This window comes from Rhipicephalus sanguineus, chromosome 5 (assembly GCF_013339695.2).
Source record: "Rhipicephalus sanguineus isolate Rsan-2018 chromosome 5, BIME_Rsan_1.4, whole genome shotgun sequence".
Classification (NCBI taxonomy): Eukaryota; Metazoa; Arthropoda; class Arachnida; order Ixodida; family Ixodidae; genus Rhipicephalus; species Rhipicephalus sanguineus.
This window is the reverse complement of record NC_051180.1, coordinates 190,577,275-190,600,635: the sequence shown is the minus strand read 5'-3', so window position 1 is coordinate 190,600,635 and position 23,361 is coordinate 190,577,275. Positions and strand designations below refer to the sequence as shown.

The window sequence follows — 23,361 nt, the reverse complement described above, 5'->3', positions numbered from 1 at the left end:
CCCCCTTGACCCGTGTCCCTCACTCCGACGCCAAGTCTGGCCCTTTGGCCGGCGCGGCGGAAAACGGCCCATGCCTACCACTTTCTCTCGAGCATAGCGCTACCGTGGTGAACGAGGTCTCGGCTACGCCGGTGACCACTCCGGTAAACAGCAGCTCGGATCGCTCGCTGCCGCTTTGCCGAACAGCTTGTAGAAACATGAAAAGGCACGCCTGTCGTCGCTGCTGACTCGTTTCAGCGACATGTTCACTGAACGCCCGGGTTGAAACTCTCTTGTGAGGCACCGGATTGACACAGGCGACGCACAACCATGGAAATGCAATCCTCGCCCCGTCAGTGAGGCCAAGAGGAAAGCAATTGACCAGGCATTGGGTGAGTTGATTGAGACCGGAGTTGTCCAACGCTCAAACAGTCTCCGGTGGTAATGGTCCCCAAAAGAGACGGCTCTGATCGGCTCTGTGTGGACTACCGCCGGCTGAACGAGGTCACGAGGAAGGATGCTTACCCTATGCCTAACGTTGACTCGATCGTGGCTGCTCTAGGCGGTGCCTGCTACTTCAGCACCTTGGATGCTAGCCGCGGTTACCTGCAGGTTCAGATAGAGCCGGCTGACGCGGAGAAAACTGCGTTCACCTCTCACAGAGGTTTGTACGAGTTTACCGCATGCCGTTTGGCTGTTCTGGAGCTGCAGCTACGTTCCAGGGACTGAGTGACCGCATTCTCGGGGACGCTAAATGGTAATCTGCTATGGCGTACCTCGATGACATTGTCATCTTCTCTAGAATGTTCGAGGAGCACCTCCACCACTTGGAGGATGTCCTCGAGAGGTTGCTTGCAGCCGGGTTGACCTTGAACCCGAAGAAAGCTCAAATAGTTGAGACTCGCATTTCACTATTGGGCTTTACCATCGAGAGTGGTCGCGTTTAGCCGTGCGAGGAGAAGGGACGAGCCATTGTGGAGTACCCGACGCCGGCGGACATTCACGGCCTGAGGCGCTTTTTGGGCATGGTGAACTACTACCGGCAGTTCATCCCAAACTGCGTAGATCTCCAAGCGCCCTTGACCACACTGTTGAAAAAGTCGGCACGATGGAGCTGGGGGCCAGAGCAAGAGCGAGCCTTCAAGGCTATCTGAAGCTCTAGTGGCCACAGCCGATCTGAAGCTGCCCGACCTCAACAGGGAGCTCGTTGTCCAAGCTGACGCGAGCGACCTGGGTCTCGGAGTGGTACTGCTTCAGGAGCATGACGGCGTCCTCCGGCCAGTCGCCTTTGCGAGCCGGTCACTTAACGCCGCCGAGCAAAACTCCAGCGTGACCTGCAACAGAATGTCTCGCTATAGTCACTGCTCTCCTGAAGTTCGACGCTACATCGACGGTGTGCCATTCGTGGTGGAGACGGACCACACGGCACTCACCTGGCTTGAGCGCTTGCGCGAGCCCTCAGGCCGCCTCGCACGCCCGAGGGCAAAGTTGTACCTTGCAGCGGTACAACATTGCTGTGCACTACCGGACAAGGAGTTCGAACGTCGTGGCTGATGCCTTGTCGCGTGCCCCTGTTTGGCCTCTGACACTTGTGTCCGCCACTCCCAAGAGCAGTCGCACCAAGGAGACTCCGGGGCCTCTGGCTCCAATGGGTCGAAAGGCGCGAACCCCGACGGCGAAGTGACTAGAGTCGACCGCCTCGGGTGAGGACGCATACCTGGTAGACCCTCTCACATCCGCCGGTATTGTCTTCAACAGAGAGGACCTGCTCAAGGCACAGCAGGACAATCCATTTTGTCAGCAAATTGTTGATGGGATCAAAGAGCTGAGCTCCCAAGAGGAGCGCGGCGGTCAAGCCGCCGGGCGCAGACTGGTATTGCTGCGGGCAAATTGGACTCGTATCTGCTTGATGCTGTCGGGTTGGCCTGTGGGTGCCTTGGTCAATCTACCAGCTTGCGCAGAAAAACTATCCCTTATTTGATGTGAGCAGGATCGGATGAGGGCAGGATTTCCCGCACCTATACTGTTACAGGGTGTCTACCGAGTTGACATTTCTAAATTCCCCGAGTTTTCCAGGTTTTCCCTGAGTGTTTTTGCTAAAATTCCCTGAGTGAAACAGAACTTTGTTTTATGTCAAGAAGGGTAGAGACCATATCGCTCGGTGATGTCACTCTCTAATACACAGGTTAGAAAATGAAAACGACTTAATCCCATTTGAACAGTACATAGAACAGATAAACCTCAATATAGCGAAGTTGGTAAAAGCGGCAACTCAGCTCGTTATATCGAAACTTCGTTAAACTGAAATTCGACCTTTCATGCAAGGCATAGTAACTGAAGGATTAATGTTAAACTGAAAATGCCACAAGAATGCTCGACTAATATGGCAACATGAAAAACTTTTTTTTATTTTTTGCGTGAAAAAAAATCAATTTTGTTGAGCCTGAGATGCAGCAATCACAGTTAGGCCCGTATTCTGAAACTCTCCTTACCTCAGACCATTTCCTTGCCTTACGTGAGGAGCCCTTCATGTCTCCTTATCTTAAGGAGCTCCTTGAGGGAGCCAACGTATTCTAAAAGCTTCCTTCAACCTTCCTTTCCTAAGGGCCGCCTCAGTAAGGTAAGGCGCGTGTTTCACAAGTCTGGGATCGAGAGTACGTGTGAAATACGTCCGTTTTCAAGCAAGAATAAGGAATATTTTTTAGGCATAACGATGAATAATAACGAGTACACTGCTTTTCTGGGAAATACTGACTAAACGTCCGTTTTCAAGCAAGAATTAAGGAACATTTTTTTTTTGCATAATGATGAATGCGTACACTGCTTTTTCGCGATATGGGTGCACAGCCTTTTCCATTTACTTAACTTTCCCCTGTTGCAGAAGACAAAAACAGGATGGTCGAGCAACGTACCTTGGAGCTCATTGCGTTCATTGATGCATTTCAACGGCCTGTTATGTGGGAGCGAGTAATAAAGATCGTTTAAAGAATTGAAGACGTGGGTGAAATTGATTTTCATAACCGAGCAGAGTTAAGCTTGTGAAATCTCCTCACTTTGGTGTGAATCTGACTCGAATGTATTTATGTTCAAGTAAATTATTATGTTTAAATTCGAAACAAGGGCACGTATACCGGGTGGTGCATCGCGCCTTCGTGGATTGACCTGTTCTTTTTGTTTTCGTTTTTTTTTGCTAAACGAGAAAATCTTACAGCAGCGGTTGCCAGGAACCCAAGTCCTGATAGTATTCAGCTTTATGTACACTATTTCTTAGTAGTCTTACAGTGTGGTGCCTCGGAGTTGCATTCTGAGTTGTCACAAATGGTCGGGATATTTGAAGAATGTCGCCCGTCGTCATAACACGTGGTATTCCCTTCTAGGATTCTGTCGGGTTCCTTCACCTTAAGCTCGATTTCACCCGTGATGATGTTTGCTGGACATATGAGCTAGGCTCGTACAAGCTCAACTCCGCACAGTAAGCTTGTCAAAAGGTTTATTGTTCGGGCTTGCTTCTACAACGTATTAAAATAGTCATGCTGCCAAGAGTAGGCGCCACCTTTCAGGCACAGGTCACTCGCCTGTATCACGACGGATTACTAATCTCAGTGACTGAGATAATTCGCAGAAGAGGAAAGGAGGGTTTCCTGGGCATACATTGTAGCGCATGCGGCTGCACCCCTGTGTTCGCTGAGACCAATGTGATTTCTCTTACCCGGACGACCGCACCTGTCTCATTGTGGAAGCAGCCCGCATGGCATGTGAAGAATGCCATTGTTAGCCTAATCCAAACAAGAACTGCCCTTCCTGGAAGACGGCAGCATGAATGGTGTGCGATGAGGGGACCTACCGTTTCTCATTCCTCGAGTCTGTTCTTTTTTTCTCTATTCCTGTAAAATGCCTTCTCCTCTTCGCGCTGCGCAATCTTAACGAAAAATGTTGACAGCCGTTCGGCCGCACGCTCAAAAACACGCCTGGCAAGCAATTTTCCAACAACGACGAGGATACAATTAGAGCGAGCTTGTGCAGAAGTGCAAGGCATCGATCGAAAATAAGAAATCGGACACACTGTCGCTGACAAAGTACTGCAGAGAAGCGCCCTTTCAGTGCAAGTAGCAAGGTAAGGAAGCCTGAAGGTAGCCCTAGAGCTACCTTAACATGAGGGAGCACCAAGGAGGGCCTCAGTGAGGGAACCTTAGTAAGGAGCGTTCCAGAATACGTGATAAGGCGTCCTCCAGCAGTTAAGGCCCCCTCACTGAGGTAAGGAGCGTTTCAGAATACGGGCCTTAGATGCCTTGCCAGAGTATCACATGTAAAGGCGAAACAAATGCGGGTTTAATGCACTGTGGAACTGCGCTTGTTCTGCTGCTGCGGGTTGTCAAATCTTCGCGCGTTGCCCAGAGCAATGCAACGCCTTTGCTATCATGTTGCTCAACCGAAATATTTGCTCTCCACGAACGGCAAACATCGAAAACCATCCCACGTTAGAAAAAAAGTCACAGTTTCACCGCGAGAGCAAAATAGTAAATCCGATAGCAACAAAGAGGAATTTTATATGAATATAGCCTAGCAGCTCGCTCCTTCAAGAAACGCAGCCGCTGCACTAAGAGAAGTGCCCTATCTATGGCTCAGAGGCGGATTCAGGTACATAATGGAGGGGGGGGGGGCGGTACAAAGGCTGAAGCCAACGCTCAGCAGTGCATTTTGGTGGGTCACGCATATTTACAACAACCAAGAGGGGATTATGGCGGTGCCTAAGAAGCCTTCGTTGGAAATGTGCATAGGAAAGCAGGAAAGGGTAGAGCAATGAGTGGTAGAGAGCAGAGACAAGATTCTCTTTACCCCTTTTGGACAGTGGCAGGCAAAGCAACCTGACAAAGGGGGCAAACTCGACCAGCAGCCTGACAAAGGAGGCCGACGACAGGCACTGAAGGGAGGGGACTGGCTTAGGGGGGGGGGGGCGATCGCCGCTACCGCCCCCCCCGGGATCTGCCACTGCTATGGCTTCAACGGAAGTTTTGCAATTAGAGCACAACACCTACAAAGGTATGAGCCGTCTGCTGATCCCCACTAAAGATACCGCGACGCACGCGACCACGCCCGCTGGTACAAAGTACACTCCGTCGGACTCACGCAGCCCCCCCCCCCGCCTTCCCAACGCGCCGGCTCCTATCTCCATGTGCCCATCGCGCGAATGAGACGGTCAGTTCGTCTCATCTCTGCTTAAGCCCCGTTCGTCGGCAGCGCTCGCGCACTTTCACTCGCACATGGAGCATACGACGCGCGGGGTGATGTAATCGCGATGTCGATTTGATAAGGAAGATCATGGCGAGGCAAAAAAATTCGCGTCGGAATGTCTATATAATTGCTATCGCAAAAAAAAGCAATATAGCTGCAGGCTAAGATCGCATGAAAGCACTGCAACAGCCTGAATTATGGCACATCCGATTATGGTGGAAACGTTACTGTTTTCCGACATCGCGCGCCGAATCGAGCATGTGGGACCCGTGCCGGTGTCGCGAATTTCGGTCGCCGCTATGCCATGGCTCTGAAAAGTTTTGTCATTCGGCTTTGTAGCAAACATCCACCTGGTGTGGCTGGTAATTGCGAGCTGCAGCCCCAAAAAATTTCAGTCGACTGCCTAAAACTTGTTTCTGCAGTGCCCTCATCGGGAAAAAAAGAAAGAAAAAGCTTTGACTTGCTGTGAGTGGGCCCGTTAGTTACGCTAGCTCTCGCCTGGAAATTTATTATATTCTTCACGGAGTCCTAAATAGCATCTTTGAAGCTCGGGATCAGAGCGAGTGAGCTCTCCGATAACAGCCAACAAGCGTCTTTTTTCTCGCCGATCGGGATGGCTTGCGAGATACGAGCCTTGTCGAAGACATCCGCTTCCTGCACGATCGCGATCGCTTGAAAGATAACTCAAGCTCGTTACATCTACTGCTACCGCATCTACAACTAATCATGCTTGTTACTTGACACGCGGTAAAAACAAAAACACCATATCGGGCGCTAACGCATAGCACGCGCGAGAAAGATTACAGAACTACACCGCGTACTCACAGAACACCCTGACACATTGCGCGATACGATGAGCCGTGGTTCGCGGTTCCCGCATGCCACGCATTAGCCGGATTCTCTCCCACTTCACCGCTCCGAAGGCGATGACAGCATCGAGGTGCGCCACTTCCCCGCAGCCGCAGCGGCCGTTTGATTTGAAAAACGCGTTCACAAAATATCGAGCAAGCGCTACCGCGACTTTCGTCGCCTTTCAATAAAGTTACTGTGGATTTTCCCTGATGGGAGCACAATTTCCCTGAGTTTTCCCTGAGAATTTCCAGACAACCCAAAATCCCTGAGAATTCCCGGTGTTCCCGGTCGGTAGACACCCTGTGTTAAGTCTATATGAAGCGCTTCTAAAAAAAATTCTCACGCGAAAATCTGTGAACGAACGTAACGTTATTCAACCGAAGAATATGGCTGTCATCCCGTACATGGGTGGTTCCACGTAAGATTGAACAAACGATGGCTGGTCGACATCTTAATTTAGTTCAAAATCTTATATATTATTGCCTGATGAGTGGAAAGAAGAGATTCGCAATTTGTTTTGCCGCCAAAAATTTTTACGAAGCACAGAAAATCAATAATGACGAAGAGGTGAAGTGGAGCGCTCATCCGCTCTGCTGTTTTAGCCAACTTTCGTTATGAATTGCACAAAATATATTAAAGTTCGGTAGCTAAAATTTCTCTAGCTAAATATATGCGTGTTTTTGTTTCTGCTCAGATATTTTTAGTTTTTATGTGTAGTGTAATGTTTTTATAAAAAACCTCAAAATTGGCCAAGGAAACATTATTTTCTTTACTTTGAATGTCTTTATCTCAAAAAAACCTTGTAGCAGAGTGACAAAAATTCCGCATTACGTTCTTCGCATGCTTATCTACCAAACAGCCGAATCTTTTATTTATATAACGTTTCAGTGAAGAGATATGACCGGGGTAAGTTCAAGAAAACACCGAACAATGAAAACTCTGAGGACAATTAAAAAAAACAATTTTTTATATTTCCTAAACTTTGTCCACTTTATTCTCCTCCACATCAGCTATCACAACCATTGAAAACATGTTGCATAATGTCGTTGCGCTAATAGTTACGGCCCCTCCAATGAGACCCTTAGGCAAAGATTGGCAATTCCGACTTCTTGCCCAGCAAGTGTTTAAAATGCAGGCCGGATTGAATTTCTTTTCATTAAAAGGCCAGCAGGTACCGAAAAAGGTGTCGCCGGCACTGAAGACGTTAGTTTTGAAATTATTTGGTCACTGCAGCGGCCACGAGCGCGGGGCTACCGAGCAGGCGCGCGCGCACCCGAGATGCTCGTTGTAAGAGACGGCGCAGTGAGAGCTCGTTTTCGCGGCCTCAGACCAATTGAGTTCAAAACAGCAACACCTCTCGGGTGACTTGAACGCACGTGCACTGGTAGTCGCAGTGATCCGGTTAATGAAGTCGATTTCTTTTTCAGGGGGCATAAGAATGTCATCGTTAAACTGTGCATTCCGTGAAGATCTTTCACTGCAGTGGTAACAAAAGCACGCGTAGCACAAGTGACTGTTTCACTGACAGTCACTGATCTTTCGGGCGTTAAACGTTCCTTCAAAGCATTCATGTCTAGGTCGGTAACTCAGCGAAATTTTGGCTTCTTTGCAATAATTAAAGGAGTACTGACACGATTTTGAGACATCGCAAAAGGGACATTTTTTGCTTCGTTGGTATGCAGTGTCAACGCTGCCCACACACTGGAGTCGGAGACCACGTATAAAATATTTCAATTTGACTTTGCAGTTTTCGTCGCTGAGCATCTGCAAGCCAGCCCCACTGCAAGGACATTATCCCGACGAGTCAAGACAGTTCCCCCGAGTTTGCGAGTTCTGCGTCCTGCATGCAGCCTAAATCGTAGAAATCACTGTCAGGGTCACTGGACAATTCACTCATCGTTATGTGCACCACCAGCAGATGACGGATTTGCCGCTAGTACGTCGCGAGTTTCTGTATCTCCGTGACGTCACACTGCTATGAAACGACACTGAGAAGCCACCCCCTCGATATCGAAACCGAAAGTGTCTTTTTAAGGTGGCGCTAATTAAAATATATACGATGCATTCCCAGGCACCACAATAGTCGTTTTAGGTTTCTCGACACCAGTATTTTTATTTAGAGCAACAATCCGAAATTTTTTAAAATTCGTGTCAGTACTCCTTTAAGTTGCTTGTGCTTCGAAAGGTACTCTCCAGAATACACTCATTCAGAGCTATACTTTCTCGCCATGAGACGCTCAGGAGGAGTAGAGCAAGAGCAAAACGCAAGAACTATCCGCGCCGAATGAAGTGTGAACAGCGCACCGAACGCGCGGGCAGTTGAGGCCGTCTGCTGCCGACATCTACGATAGGCAAGCGCATCCGGTTACCGATAGTTTTGCTTTTCTTTCCTTTAACATTCCATATTTTGCTTCGCCACTGGAGCGCCACGTTCATGCTTTCCACTGATCGCAACTGGCGCAGCGCAGCTTCTCTGGCAGCAGCGTGCGTGAAGCGAGCGCTCATAGCTCCCTGATAGAGTTTTCATCTTGCTTCCATCTCCGCCGTGTTATCAGCGCCTAGCTGCGATGCGAACAGAGGGCGGATAGAATAGCGAAGTGCACGTGCGTTCAAGTCACCCGAGAGGTGTTGCTGTTTCGAACTCAATCGGTCTGAGGACGCGAAAACAAGCTCTCACTGCGCCGTCTCTTACAGCGAGCATCTCGGGTGCGCGCACGCCTGCTCGGTAGCCCCGCGCTCATGGCCGCTTGAGTGACCAAATAATTTCAAAATTAACGTCTTCAGTGCCAGCAACACTTTTTTCGTTCTTGAGAGCTTTTCAGCGCGAACTGGACGGAGCACAAAAAAGAGGACACAAGACGAGCGCTGTCTGCGCTGACGAGCGGACACAAGACAGCGCTCGTCTTGTGTCCTCTTCTTTCTGCTCCGTCCAGTTCGCGCTGAAAAGTTTTCAAGAATGCATCAGTTCCACTCGCCCACCTCTCTGCTTTACTGCACTTTTTTCGGTACTGCTGGCCTTTTAATAAAAAGAAATTCAATCCGGCCTGCATTTTATACACTTGCTGGGCAAGAAGTCGCAATTGCCAATCCTTGCCTAAGGGTCTTATTGGAGGGGCCGTAACTATTAGTGCAACGACAGTATGCAACCTGTTTTTAATGATTGTGAAAGCTGATGTGTAGGAGAATAAGTGGACAAAGTTTAAGAAATGTAAAAAATGGGTTTTTTTTAATTGTCGTCAGAAGTTTCCATTGTTCGGTGTTTTCTTGAACTTAACCCAATCATATCTCTTTACTGAAACAATATATAAATATAAGATTCGGCAGTTTCGCAGATAAGCATGCTAAGAACGTCATGCGGAATTTTGTCGCTCTGCTACACGTTTTTGTTGAGATAAAGACGTTCAAAGTAAAGAAAATAACGTTTTCTGGGACAATTTTGAGGTTTTTTATAAAAACATCTACACTACACATAAAAACTAAAAATACCTGAGCAGAAGCAAAAACATGCATATATTTAGTTAAAGAAAATTCAGCTACCTAACTTTAATATATTTTGTGCAATTCATAACGAACGTTGGCCAAAACAACAGAGCGGATGAGCGCTCCACTCCACCTCTTCGTCATTATTGATTTCCTGTGCTTCGAAAAAAATTTTGGCGGCAAAACAAATTGCGGATCTCTTGTTTCCACTCATCAGGCAATACAATATAACCTCGGTGATACGAATCTCGCGGGGTTACCAAAAATATTCGTATCAACCGAAATTCGTATCACCAGAAAACATGGAAACTTAGTACGCGACAAAAGAAAGTTGGCATAGTTTTGATTTAGCGTTTCTCATGGCCACAGCGACGTCATGAACATCTCTGAATAATTGCCAGTAAAGTTTGCAGACGTCAACTATCATACTTGTACTCGTAAATATGCGGTGCGTGCGCGCGTGTGTAATTAATGAACCAGATGCGTTGTGACGCTTGGCCGCTAGTGGCCCCTTCCTAATCTTACTACGCTTTTGTGCATAACACCAATGTACTGAGGTGAAAGTGACTTTAGAAGCGTTTTGCACGCGATAGATGAAGGCCAGAAAATTTTAGAATCGCTGTCCTTTGTTGCTGTTATTTTCTTATCGCGGAGGTGTTGGGGCTGCTTTTCGGGAGATCTGCAGCCGTGCCTGCACAATTGGGAGGTTTGCTCAAAATTCGGGAGTCTCCCGTGCAAATTGGAGAGTTGGCAGGTGTGCGCGTACGTTGCGATGCCCAGCTCCTTCGCCAAGACTCCGCTTCGTCTCTTGGGGCCTTCGTCCACCTTTCATGGTACTTCGTGATGGACTTGCCGCGCTAGTTTCGGTTTTGTTTCACAGAACGTCTGATTGCGACGACATGGCTTGCATCGACGTGGAAGGCACGTGTTAACACAGTACAAAGACGCTGCTGCCGCGAGCACTGCGGCAACGCGTGCCGCAGTGTTCGCGTTGGAAGAAAAAAAAAAGGAAAAAGAAACGCGACGTCATCGCCATCTGCAATCTAAACGCGAAGGCGCATAAAGGCCTCCAAGATTCGCGCGCCCAATCTCGGAGGCAACGAGGCACTGTTGATAGTGGCGCAGCGGGCATGCCCGCGCCCGCGCGTGACTGCCGCGACAGTGCGGGCGCCTGTTCGTACCTTTGCGCTAGCGTACGTTCGTATCAAACGTCGCGTGGTGAAAATCGGTTCGCAACAGCCGTACTCTAATGCAATGCAGGCTAATGGGCCTTGGCCGGGACCACAGAGAAATTCGTATCACCCCGAAATTCGTACGAGCCGTGATCGTATCACCGAGGTTTTACTGTAATATATAAAATTTTGAAATAAATTTAAGAGGTCGACCAGCCATCGTTTGTTCGATCTTACGTGGAATCACACACATGCATAATGTATCCCATCGACTAAATAAGGTTGCAGCTCGAGTCGGGCTCTCGGTCGTGTTCAGCGCACCGATCAAACTGAGTGGATTGTGCAGAAAAGTGAACGAGCGCGAAGCCGTAAGAAACTAGTGTTCCAAAAACCATGCGCGACAGTTTGTTGAATGCCGATCCGGAGTAGTGTATGACATACCACTATCTTGTGAAAATTCGTACACTGGCAAACGGGCCGTTGCCTAAACGATCGGTTGCGAGAGCATGCATGCACAATGAAAAATGGGACACGCAGCAACCTTGCCCTACATTGCGTGAAATGCGGGTGCACGCCACGCTTCGACCAAACAAAAATACTAAAAAGACAAGAACCAGTGCACCAGAGAAATCTATGAGGCCCACGTGATCCACACGGGCAATGAATCATCTGTTAGCATGGCTTCCATAGACCTGCTCAAGAAAGAGCATGATTATTGTAGAGGGCGCGAGTGCCAAGTCAAATATGAGGCGCCCTCTATAGCATGTAGTATATAAAGAGTGTACTGTCAATAAAGGGGGGCACTTCTGCTGGGGACTCGGAGCGTGTGTTTTACTCCGCGGCCCTCGGGCTTCAGCCTGCCTCCTCGGCCGCCTCGGCTCGAACCTTCCCACCACATGGTGTCAGAAGTGGGATGCCTAGTTCCCGCCACTCGACATGGATAACAAAGACGCTCTAGTTCCTTCTCTCGCTGCCGCTAGTCTTCGGAGTCCGGCTCCGTTCTCGTTCGACGATGCCGGGGAGTGGCTGCCCTGGTTACAGCAATTTGAGGACTATGCCTTCGCCACCGGCATGCACGCAGCCCCGGACGAGACTAGGGTTGGGATTCTCCTCTACTGTTTGGGTCCCCGGGCACGCATCGTCCTCAGTTCACTCATGTCTGACGAAGAAGCGTACAAGTCCTACACGGAAGTCACCCAGCGGCTCACAAGCTACTTTGTGCACCCCGTAAACGAGGTGTACGAGAGCTCTCGGTTTCATAAGCGGACCCAACAGCCAGGTGAAACTGTCCCTTCGGAACATGATACGCAAGTGTAACTACCCGTCACCTGCCGTTGAAGAGCGTCTTGTTCGCGACCGTTTCATCGTGGGTTTGGCGGATTCTCACCTTTCAGACCACCTGTGCTGCATCCCGAGCTTTTCCCTGGACGACGCACTCGTGCAAGCTCGTCAGCACGAAGACGCCGAACGCGAAAAACAGCGCCTGTCCCTCACCGCTGGGCAACGGCCTACGGCAGCTTACGTGGACGCGGCGACTTTGCGTAAACCCGCGCAGCGTGCACGCGGACGAAGCAACAGACGGGTCTCTGGCAACATTGCCGACTTTGCGTCACGTGACCGGCCCGACGGTTCGCACACGAGCAACAGAGCTGGCGAGGCTTCGAAAAGCGGCCTAGGCCAAGTGGGCAGTGCCAATTTTGCGGTCACGAGTTTCACCGACGGTCTGACTGTCCAGCGCAGTCACTGCAAGAAGCGAGGCCACTTCGCGGCGGTATGTCGCTCAAGGAAGTGCCTCGGATCCGTGGAGCTCCACTCCGTCGCGGCGGTGGCTCGGCAACGGGCGGTACGTTGATGTGCGTGTCAACGGGCACCCTCTCGTCTTCAAAGTGGACTCTGGTGCCGACGTCTCGGTGGTTCCGCGCACGTTTCCCGGCTGCCCAGCCGTCCTCGATAAGCAACGCGGCGAAGAACTTTTCGGACCCGAGAAACAAGCCCTGAAGCTTCTCGGCACCTTCGACACGGCGCTGTCTTGGAGAGGCAGGCAAGTCAACGAGCGCCTCTACGTCGTTGCGGGACAAGAGCAGCCACTTCTCGGCTATCCCGCTATCGTTGCCCTTGGGGTCGTCAAGTTTGTCGGCGCCGTCCCACTAGCCCTGCCGGACGAGACTGCCGGACGCACCACCTTGTGAAGTCCCTCCAGCCCTTTTTACCGGCCTTGGCACATTTCCGGAAGAGTACACGATACGTATCAAGCCTGACGCGGTACCGTATGCCCCCAGCACAGTCCGGCGTATCCCGATACCGCTACAAGATGTAGTCAAAAAGGAACTCGACAAGATGGAGCAGGAGGGCGTGATCTGGCGCGTCGACGAACCGACGGACTGGTGTGCGGGACTCGTCGTCCCGAAGCCAGCGGGGGGTTACCGCCTGTGCGTTGATTTGACAAAACTCCACCAAGTGGTTCTGCGGGAACGCCACGTACTCCCGACCGTCGACCAAACCCTTGGACTTCTCGGGGACGCACGCGTTTTTTCGAAGTTGGATGCAACTTCAGGCTTCCACCAAGTACGCCTGGCGCGTGACACCCAGAAGTACACGACTTTTATCACACGGTATGGCAGGTATCGCTACTGCCGCCTCCCATTCGGCATAACATCGGCCCCGGAATACTTTCAGCGTCAGATGTCTCGCCTGCTGGAACGGTTGGCCGGTGTTAACCTTATGGACCACATCCTTGTGTTTGGCCGCACCACAGAAGAACACGACCAACGCCTCCACGCAGTCCTCGGTCGCCTCCAACAAGCGGGGGTCACCTTCAACGCTGCCAAGTGCACTTTCGGCGTGTCCAGCGTGCGATTCCTTGGCGCTGTTGTCGGTGCCAATGGCATCACTCCAGATCCAGAGAAAGTGGCCGCCATTCAGCGCATACCAGCTCCTCAGGACGTTCATGGTGTACAATGTTTCCTCGGTATGCTCAACCATGTCGGTCGCTTCCTCTCGGGCCTCTCCCAAACAACTGCGCCAATAAGAAGTCTCCTGAGCAAGACTGCAGCCTGGACATGGGGACCACCGCAAGCGTCAGCATTTGAAAAGCTCAAGAGCATGCTGTCCTCAGACATCTGCCTCGCAAGGTGTAACCCTGCACTGTTGACGACAGTCTCCGCAGATGCCAGTTCCTTCGGGCTGGGTGCTGTTCTCCATCAAGGCCAGTCATGAGGGGAGCGCCGACCAGTTGCGTACGCCTCTCGAGCGCTGACTGAAACGGAACGGAGGTACAACCAGATTGAAAAAGAGGCGCTGGCTGCCACCTGGGCCATCAACCGATTCGACGAGTTTCTTCGGGGTCTTCGTTTCATCCTGGAGACCGACCATAAGCTGTTAGTAAAGCTCCTAGGGTCCGCAGATCTCGATCTCATGCCACCACGAATCCAGCGCTTCCGCATCCGCCTTCTCCAGTACCAGTTTGACGTCAAGTACGTTCCTGGGAAACAGCTAGCCACTGCCGATGCACTCTCAAGGGATCCAGTTGTCCAATTGCCAGCGACTCCTGCTGTTGTTTATAAGGTGGGGCTGTACTTCCACGAAGCACTCCATGCTATCCCTCCCACGTTTGCAGTCCTCCTCGACGACTTCCGAGCTCACCACGCTGCAGACGGGGAGTGCGCGCAGCTCAAGTCGTACTGTGAGCAAGGGTGGCCTAGGAAAGAGAATCTGCCTCTCAGCATGGCTCAGTTGTGGGCTCATTGGGCCGAATTCAGTATCGGTGACGGCCATTTCCTCTGCGGTGGATGCCTGCTGGTGCCCGCTTCTCTGCGGAAGCACATCCTCTCCCTCATCCATGACGGACACCTCGGAGTGAACCACTGTCGTGCCATCGCCAGGGGAGCTGTCTGGAGGCCAACCATGGGGAGCCAGATCAAGAGCATGGTGGAGAACTGTTCAAACTGTGCCACCACACGCGGGTTCGGCGAGCAGAGCCACTGCTGCCTACCGTGATGCCTATCCGACCCTGGGAGCGAGTCGGGGTGGACATCTTTCATCACGAAGGAGCAGACTACCTTCTGCTCGTAGATTACTACTCGAAGTACCCAGAGGTGCTGTCTCTTCGCTCGACGACGTCTACAGCGGTGATCTCCACCATCAAAATTGTCTTCGCAAGGCATGGGATCCCAGAGACCCTCGTCAGCAATAATGGGCCGCAATTTTCATCGGCAAAATTCCGCATCTTCTCCTAGAGCTACGGCTTCTCCCACGTCACCAGCAGTCCCAGGTACCCGTAGTCTAATAGGGAAGTCGAGCGTATGGTGCGGTCGGTTAAGGAACTGTTCAAGAAGTATCCGGGCTGGCCTTTGGCCCTCTTGACATACCACAATGCACCTGGCGTGACCGGGTACAGCCTTGCTCAGCTGCTCATGGGGCGCAGCCTCAGGACTCGCCTTCTGGTCCCAACGGCCGCGTTGCTTCCAGAACCGCCTAACGCTGCCGAATTCCACCGACGTGACACTGCCCAACGACGTCGCTGCAGCGTCAACATTTTGACTGTCGACATGCTGCACAAGATTTGCGGCCCGAGGAGGAGGGAGAGAGAGTGTGGATTCGCGACACAGATTGTGCTGGCACTGTTTTAAGCCCAGCGCAGCGCCCACGCTCCTATGTGGTCCAGACAGATGCAGGTGCTCTCGTCCGCAACCGGAAACATCTGGTTCCGCAGCAGTCTCCGTCATCAGGTGGTGTAGACGTCGGCAGCTCCAGTCCACAGACACAAGGATCCGAGAGCCTGCCACAGACTCCAACTCACCCAGAGCCTGTGTGCAGTAGTCCAACTCTCTGGGCACTTACTCCTCTACCAGTTGCATCGCCACCGGTTGCCCCAGCTACTCTCTCAAGACCGCCTGTGTCGGTTGTGCGCATTCGGTGTGGACGCTGTGTTAGGCCACCGGTGCGGTTGCACTTCTAGTGCGTGTCATGAGACATTTGTCATTAGGTCGCTTACCTGAGAGCGAGAGGTTGCTTTCTGTTACTTTGCCAAAAGGGGGGATGCTGAGGGCGCGAGTGCCAAGTCAAATATGAGGCGCCCTCTGTAGGATGTAGTATATAAAGGCTGTACTGTCAATAAAGGGGGGTACTTCTGCTGGGGTCTCGGAGCGTTTGTTTTACTCCGCAGCCCCGGGCTTCAGCCTGGCTCCTCGGCCGCCTCGGCTCGAACCCTCCCACCACAATTATCTAGACCATTGAATGTAATCTTCGCGCATGTACTAGTAAGAGACCTGTCATCATATCTTTTTGTTCATTGTACTCGTTTTTCCGAGGATATATTCCACTGCAGCGAAAGAAAAAACTCGTTGTCAGTCAGCGCTTGGTCCTGTCCCTTCTTTCTTTGTCCCGTTGTAGCGCTGTTTACCCGTAGTTCAGTATGTACCATCAAGCCTGCATTAACACTCTGACCCCAACTGCTTGTCTCGTGCCCCCATCGACCCACCGCCACAGGATGATGACTGCTTCTAGGGAACTATAAGTGCCGACGACTTCGCTGAACGACAGCGAGCCGACCCGGAATTCAGAGGCCTTGTGGAACACCTCGAGGGTAGGACCGCGGATGTTTCAAGGTAGTCAAGCAAGGACTGACGTCTTTTTTTTTTTTGCGAAATGGCGTTCTACGGAAGAACTTCTTGCCACTTCGAGCCAACTACCTTTGTTATACCTTCAGCATTACGTCCAGAGGTTCTGGAAGGTTTGCATGACGGCCCGACAGCTGAACACCTTGAATTTTTCCGCACGCTTGCAAGGATACAAGAGAACTACTACTGGCCTTGCCTTACTGCGGACGTTGCGCATTACATCCCTATTGAAAATTCGTCCACCATGAGGAATGGTGGATTCCACCATCCAGCATTATGGTGGATTATAGTGCTGGAAGATGGTGGCCCGTGGTGTATGCTGGATGCTGGCGTATGATGGATGCTGGAGAATGACGGAGCGTAAAACGGCTTACAGCGTCGGTACCATCGTGCCTAGCCGTCACACATAAATAATTGTATAGAAGGCGATGTAGAAAGCACTAGTACAAAAAAAACCCGTATGCAAAAAAAAAAAAAAGAAAAAACTTCCGCCACCGGGAATCGAACGTCCGACCTGCGGATCCCGAGCCGAGTACCTTACGACTACGCCACGCTGACACTTGCTTAGCGACTTGCAAAATGACTAGTCAACATACTAATACACCGTTTGACTTCAGCTTTGTATGTTTCATACTGGAGACAGACGCGCTCTTCACATCCTACTAAAATTTGCGTAGTCATTAAACGCAAACAAACTGCTGCCGGTAACGAATGGCACGTCGATAATGGCAACAGCGCTAACTTTCTTTTAAAATTCACAACGTAACTCCAAAGAAATATGTCAAGTGGAGCGAGGAGAGCCGGGTGTTACTGCGAAGTTTTAATAGCCGTTTCTCGCTTTATTCCAAAGTGCGACTTGTGCAGAGGCTTTCTCAGAATCAGAATCAGAAATGCTTTCATTTTCCAACGAAATTGTTGGGGGTCCTTCAGGCGAAAAGCTGCACAATACAGCTTGAATGTGCCTGAAGGCCCTCACATGGCAACAGTAGCACTAAAACCAGCACATATATACATGTTTAGCATATATCCAAATATAATGCACCATTTTAATCCAATTGAAAAAAAAATGCAACATATTGAATAACACTTGTATTTTCCTGCGAACACATGGTATTTAAACATAACATAGAAATCTAATACATTTAGTGTGAAGAAATGTGAAAAAGCATTGTCATAAATCATAAACAGTGGAATTTACAACACTAAGAAAAGCACTGCTGTCGACTCTAATCTCATTCGATAAATACGCGCGTACAATTGATTGAGTATTGTGATGTTCTTTTTTTTTGCTTTTTCGCGCAACGTACAGCGCAGCCGTGCCAGCGCACTGATCTGACGCTGTATCATTAGCTACAACTGCATAACAGCTGGGCCAAAACAAGTGCAGTGCGCGGGAAAAATATGCCATCATATTGGTTCAGTAAGGCGTACGAATTGACAAGTCTATGTTCTCGCATACGTGTCAGAGAAGCGCCGGCGAGTGCGACCGGCGGCGGTTGGTGACCGGAGGCGTTTGCTGGAAGCGCGTCGCATCTATGCTCATCGCTTCTTGTGCGGACACTGTACACAAGAAACAAATGCTTCATTTAGGTTAGCCGATGCCACATGTGTGCTGTAAAGTCATTCGTACTCACCGGAATCGTGTATACTGAAACCAGAAGCGCCGATAACACGTAGACGGACTCGGTCGCTACGCTATGCCTAACCTTTGGTGGCAATCATGGTGGTAGAATATGATGGTGGTAGACATACTTGGTGGGGCTTTTCTCGACGCAGGCCGAAGGTAAAAGTTTGTGGATTTTAGCTTTGCATGCATTTTCACTATTACCTTAAAGTGCCGCTGAGGTAAGTGAGTGTGCAAGAATTGCCAGAGTTGCGTTTCAAGCATGGCGGTATCAAGCGGAAGCTGTTTTCTGGTCTCCCCGCTGGAAGGACTGATTTACTTCTCGGCAAATGCGCGGCGATGTAACAGAGTTACTGTCGCTGTTCACACCGACACTTCTAGACCTGTAAACATCGAAATGCAGCAGCAGATCGCGGATGTAAACCTGATAAGTACGTGCGTAAAATGTAAACATTCACGGCTGCTGTGCTCCAGAAACCTTGTGGCGGTTATTGGCGCCGCATAAATTAAAAAAAAAAAATAGTGCTGGAAAGCTTAATGATCGGTGTTGGCTTCTTTGAACTGCATACATTTCTGCACATTCAAGAGGAAAATACTAGAACTGACAGCGACTTCACATAATGTCACGTTCACTTCCATCATGCCACCGTCATCCACCATGCTTCCATCCTGCCACCGTCATCCAGCTTGTTCACCAAGTCATCCACCAAAACATGTTTTGCTCGCCACCATCAGCCAGCATTTTCCACTTAACACCAAAAGAAGCTCGCCACCACCACCACCATCTGCCACCATTTTTTCCACTCTCGCCATCATCAGCCATCATGACCACCACAGCTTCCACCACATCCACTGTTCTTTCCACCTTGTCCACTATTGCTTCCACCATGTCCACCAAGATTTCCAGCATCCACCAACCCACGATTTTCAATAGGGATATATGGACTTGCCGAGACCGTCAGCGAGAGAAGACATCGCAGACTGGACCAGCTGGACTTCTGCAGCCGATCGAGCCACCTCGCCGACCGTTCCAGCAAATCGGGACGGACCTACTGGGGCTGTTGCCAACGTCAACTTACGGAAATAAATGGACTGTCGTAGCTACCGACTACCTTACCCGCGACGCTGAAACAAGGACCCTGCCCAGAGCAGCGCCACCAAGGTAGCCAAGTTCTTCGTTTGAGAACATCATACTTTGCCATGGTGCCCCTTATTACCGACAGAGGTATGGTCTTTACTGCTGACCTAACTCAGGCGATCCTGAGATACAGCCAGACAAGCCACCGCCGGACCACCGCCTACCACGCACAGACCAATGGCCTCACTGAGTGTCTAAATAAGACCATCGCTGACATGCTGGCCATGTACGTTGATGTCGAACACAAGACGTGGGATTCCATCTCTCCGTACGGGACCTTCGCATACAACACGGCCGTGCAAGAAATGACACAGATGACAACATACAAGTTGGTCTACGGAAGGAACCCAGCAACAATGCTCATGGCATTGAGCATTGTTGCCGGGTTCCTTCCGTAGACCAACTTGTATGGCGTCATCTGCGTCATTTCTCTCTCGTGTTTAAACTATCAATGTCTGTTGTCGCCAAACCTGGGTAGAATAAACTGTGTATCAACTGTGGCTCACACCAGCATACCGCGGTTATAGGGGTATGTGCCACACGTGACCGGAGGAAAAGGTTGATTGATTGGGTGATAGATAGATTGATTGAACATTTTTGAAAGGCTTAAAGACAGGGTATTTTTAATAAAGCTTGGTGCAGCACCTGTACGATAATAAAACAAAGCATAAGCTCCACAGAAATCTTGGGACAGTTGGCAGGCGTACCCATTCCCTGAACTTACATAACAGATTTTTGCCATTATTGAGCTCTCTGCTTAGTGCATGCTGTACAACCAAATATGCTATATGCTTGACAAGTGATTCAGCATTTACATCTAAGGCCACTACTGCGCCCATGTTTAAAAGCAGTCTTCCTGCCATGCAAGCCTTGTGATTTCCTTAGTGTCCAAATGCGCTTGTGGAGAAATTTCCCCTTGTTTTACTACAGAACACTTACCTCAACCTGAGGAGAGACTGGCAGAGCTTTGATGCCAATCAGAAGCTGCAGTGTGTTGTGGAATACCATCAACAGAGAGATGATCTAGGGGAAGAAAGAAAGGTCAAAGGCATTAAATTCAAGCAGACATTTTGTCTAGGTCAACCCTTTATCAGGTTCTAGATTAAGAGCACAAGCAATGTAAATCTATTCTGAGAAGTTCACTCTGTACTTTGTACAGGGGCACTTGCAATCTTGTACACATTCTACAGGATGTTTTTTTAGACAACACAGATATTTTATAAAAATCCTATGACAGGAATGCTCCTGTCGTTTTTGCACACGAACTCTACGTCGACGTAGAAATACTTCACTGCTGCTGAAATGACAGTTGCAAATAAATAACAAAAAATTCATTAATTACCTTGTAATTATTGATTTGAGGGCAGCTGTTTATATTAGAAAGTTGTAGTGCCTGAGAATATATGGCATACCAATCTTCAAAGATCACAAAAGTTGCACGTAATAAGAGATATTCATCGTCGAATTTTAAGGGTGATATGGTCACGGGGTCGTGACATTGACAAAGGAGGCAGGCGGTGTGTCCAAAATGAAACTCTTTATTTGGCCGAACTTGTGGCCAGGAAACGGAAAGTGAAATTACAAGCAACACACACTATGCACTGATAGCAGTGAACAGAGCATTGGCCATCGATAATCTGATGATCACTGGAACGCGCCGGCTTTTAAACATCATGCATCGAACTTTCCTGAGTTATCGCTGGTGCTTGTACACTCTCTGGAATAAACTCGGCTATTTGCGTTCTGCGTGTAATCTTAAGGGAACAATCTCAAAGACGCGAAGCTTCTTAAGCATTGTGGCACAGTCTGCGCCGAGCGTTGGTAACAGTGTTTGCGAGCGACATCAATATAAAGTTAATAAACGTGTGTGGCAATATCGAGACTGACTGCTCCTGTTGTGCATGAAACACGACCACTCTGTTACGTCAGACTGTCTCTACCCAAAAGGCAGCAACAACAGTTGCTGTCTTTTGGGGTTCACGACCCTTTGTGTTGTATGCATCATGCCAGCATTGCATGTTGCACAAAGCAGTACTATGCCGCCCTTTGGCTGGTTATTGCTATTCTTTACCACGCTGTAACAAGATTGGATTTTAAAGTGACAGCCTTAGATTCCTCATCAAATGCGAAAATTGACTGTTGGCGTCCCGCGTCGGCAGCGTCACTACGAGTGATGCAAAAAATCATGATATGACGTCATCATGAAATCACAGATCGCCAACATTCGTGACGTCACAACGTCACGTCACATCATGACGTCACCACATGATATTGTCGCTTTGCATTGCCTCTGTGATCGATGGGCCGATCACGGAGGCAATGCAAAACTGGTGATGTGTAGAAAGCTTGCAATGCATCTGATCCTTGAGACAGTGTAAAACCACGCTACGGCCAGAAAGCATCCTGAGGGGGGCGGGGAAGGAACACTATTAAAACTTGTTGTTGGGCTACTTGGTAACTCGTCATATTGTAAGAAAGAAACTTAGCGCAATTTATAATTTCCACAAGGCACTCACAGAATCACACACGCACACACTCAAGACACACACACCACAAACAGCGCTTACTACCAACTGTTTATTGTGCATGACAGAACAGCTTATATACGTACACGTTGAAGCGCCAAAGCAATGACCAACAAAGATGCGCATGAGCGAGAAAACAATAAACGATGTAGGAACGAGCCACCACCCATCAACGTAGAAGTAAAACTCTTAAAAAAAACGAAAAAACGAAAGCAGATAACCCGCTAGCAGCAATAGCTTGTCTCGAGAAAAGACATTTCCTTTTGATGCAAAACCACAGACGGCTCGCTAACACAACGATCCTTATTCCTTTCTATCTTTCTAAATTATAAATTGCGCTAAGTTTCTTTCTTACAATGTGAAGGAACACTACATCGACTGAAGAAAAAGATGGCTTTCGTCTTGGAGTCATCTTAGGCAAATGCATAAGGGACGCTGCGAGTCTTGTGTACTAAATAGTACAGTGATCGCATTACGCCCTATCAGGAGTCGACCGTTGAGAGTGATTTACACTATTTTATTGCAAATACATCTTATTACGACTTCCTGATGGGAAAGCTTTGTATTTGTCTACATTAGTATGGTTACACTAATTCTTTTCAGCATACTTTCAGACGACTATAAACGAGTCCGGAAATGTCGATTTATTACGTACGGATTAAAGCATGTGGCATAAAAAAAACTCCGTACAACCTACCAATATTTCATATCACCGCTGTGCACCCCCTTTTGACTCGTGCTCTCAACCTTTTTTCTTTCTTGCTTTTTTTCTTTCTTGCTTAAATTTCAAGTACTTAGGATTCGCTTACACAGCAACTGCTGAAAACTTGGGTTTAATCAAGGCTTGTTGCCTGTAACGACCATTTAATTTATTTGAATGACATCACACATCGTTTCTCATGCGCTTAAAACTCAGAATAAAGGAATTGAACTGAAGGAGCAGGCTTCGCAACCGAACACGCGCAGCACACGGTATACGTATCTTGCTCTTTAACGCAGACACGGAAGCTTGTACACTGAAGTCAATGATCAAAAACGTGCCGGAAGGTCATTTTGAGTGTGCCGCGTCCATCGAACAGCACTGAAAAGAAATCATCGCCATACATGCAGACGTACACATAGATAGCTGATGACACCAGGAGCAATCGACACTGAATGTGACGGCAACTGCGCAGGATTTCGCTGGGCATTTTGCTTGAACATTCAGTACAAATTGCTTTATGAACTTGCACACTAATGTATCAATAACTCGAGCAGGACAAACTGGCCGGCAGCGTCAAGCAGCCTTCACGTAGAGAGCGCACGCGCAAAGAGCGGCACCCAAGTCCTCTCTCTAACGTCTTATGCGAGAGAGCGCCACACAAAGATCTCAGAATAATAGAGAGCTGAGCTAGTTAGTAAGTATTCATTCTAAAAAGACGGCGTGCAAACACGGACACAAGAAACAAGTCAGGACACCACAAACGCCGACTAACAACTGAAGAGTTGTTATTACAACTGAAGAGCGGTTATTAAGGTTTTTCGTTATGTGGACGATTACTTGATTTTTTGTAGTGGTGAGGACTTTCAAAAGGTGGTAACTTCCGTGAGCGAAAAATTTGAATTAAATGGAGGAGGGCTGAGCTTTACTAAAGAGGTGCCTCAGAATAATGGAATACAATTCTAGACATTTTCTTAACGTTCCAGAAGAACCACGTGTGTTGGCAGTATTCTCCTAGCTCTTCGAAACCGCTGTTAAATT

General features: G+C 49.1%; 1 protein-coding gene and 1 pseudogene across 8 annotated transcripts in view; one reads left to right on the top strand and one right to left on the bottom strand.

Moving 5' to 3' along the window:
* The window catches only part of LOC119394533 (protein LMBR1L), a 583,826-nt gene that overhangs the window by 60,988 nt on the left and 499,477 nt on the right, over positions 1–23,361 (bottom strand). For all 8 annotated transcript variants that reach the window (XM_037661855.2, XM_049415813.1, XM_049415812.1 and 5 more), the window contains one exon: positions 20,035–20,118. In XM_037661855.2, coding sequence (XP_037517783.1) covers positions 20,035–20,118 — 84 coding nt within the window. The remainder of the gene's footprint in view (positions 1–20,034; positions 20,119–23,361) is intronic.
* On the top strand, positions 15,017–16,013 carry LOC125758499 (uncharacterized; annotated as a pseudogene).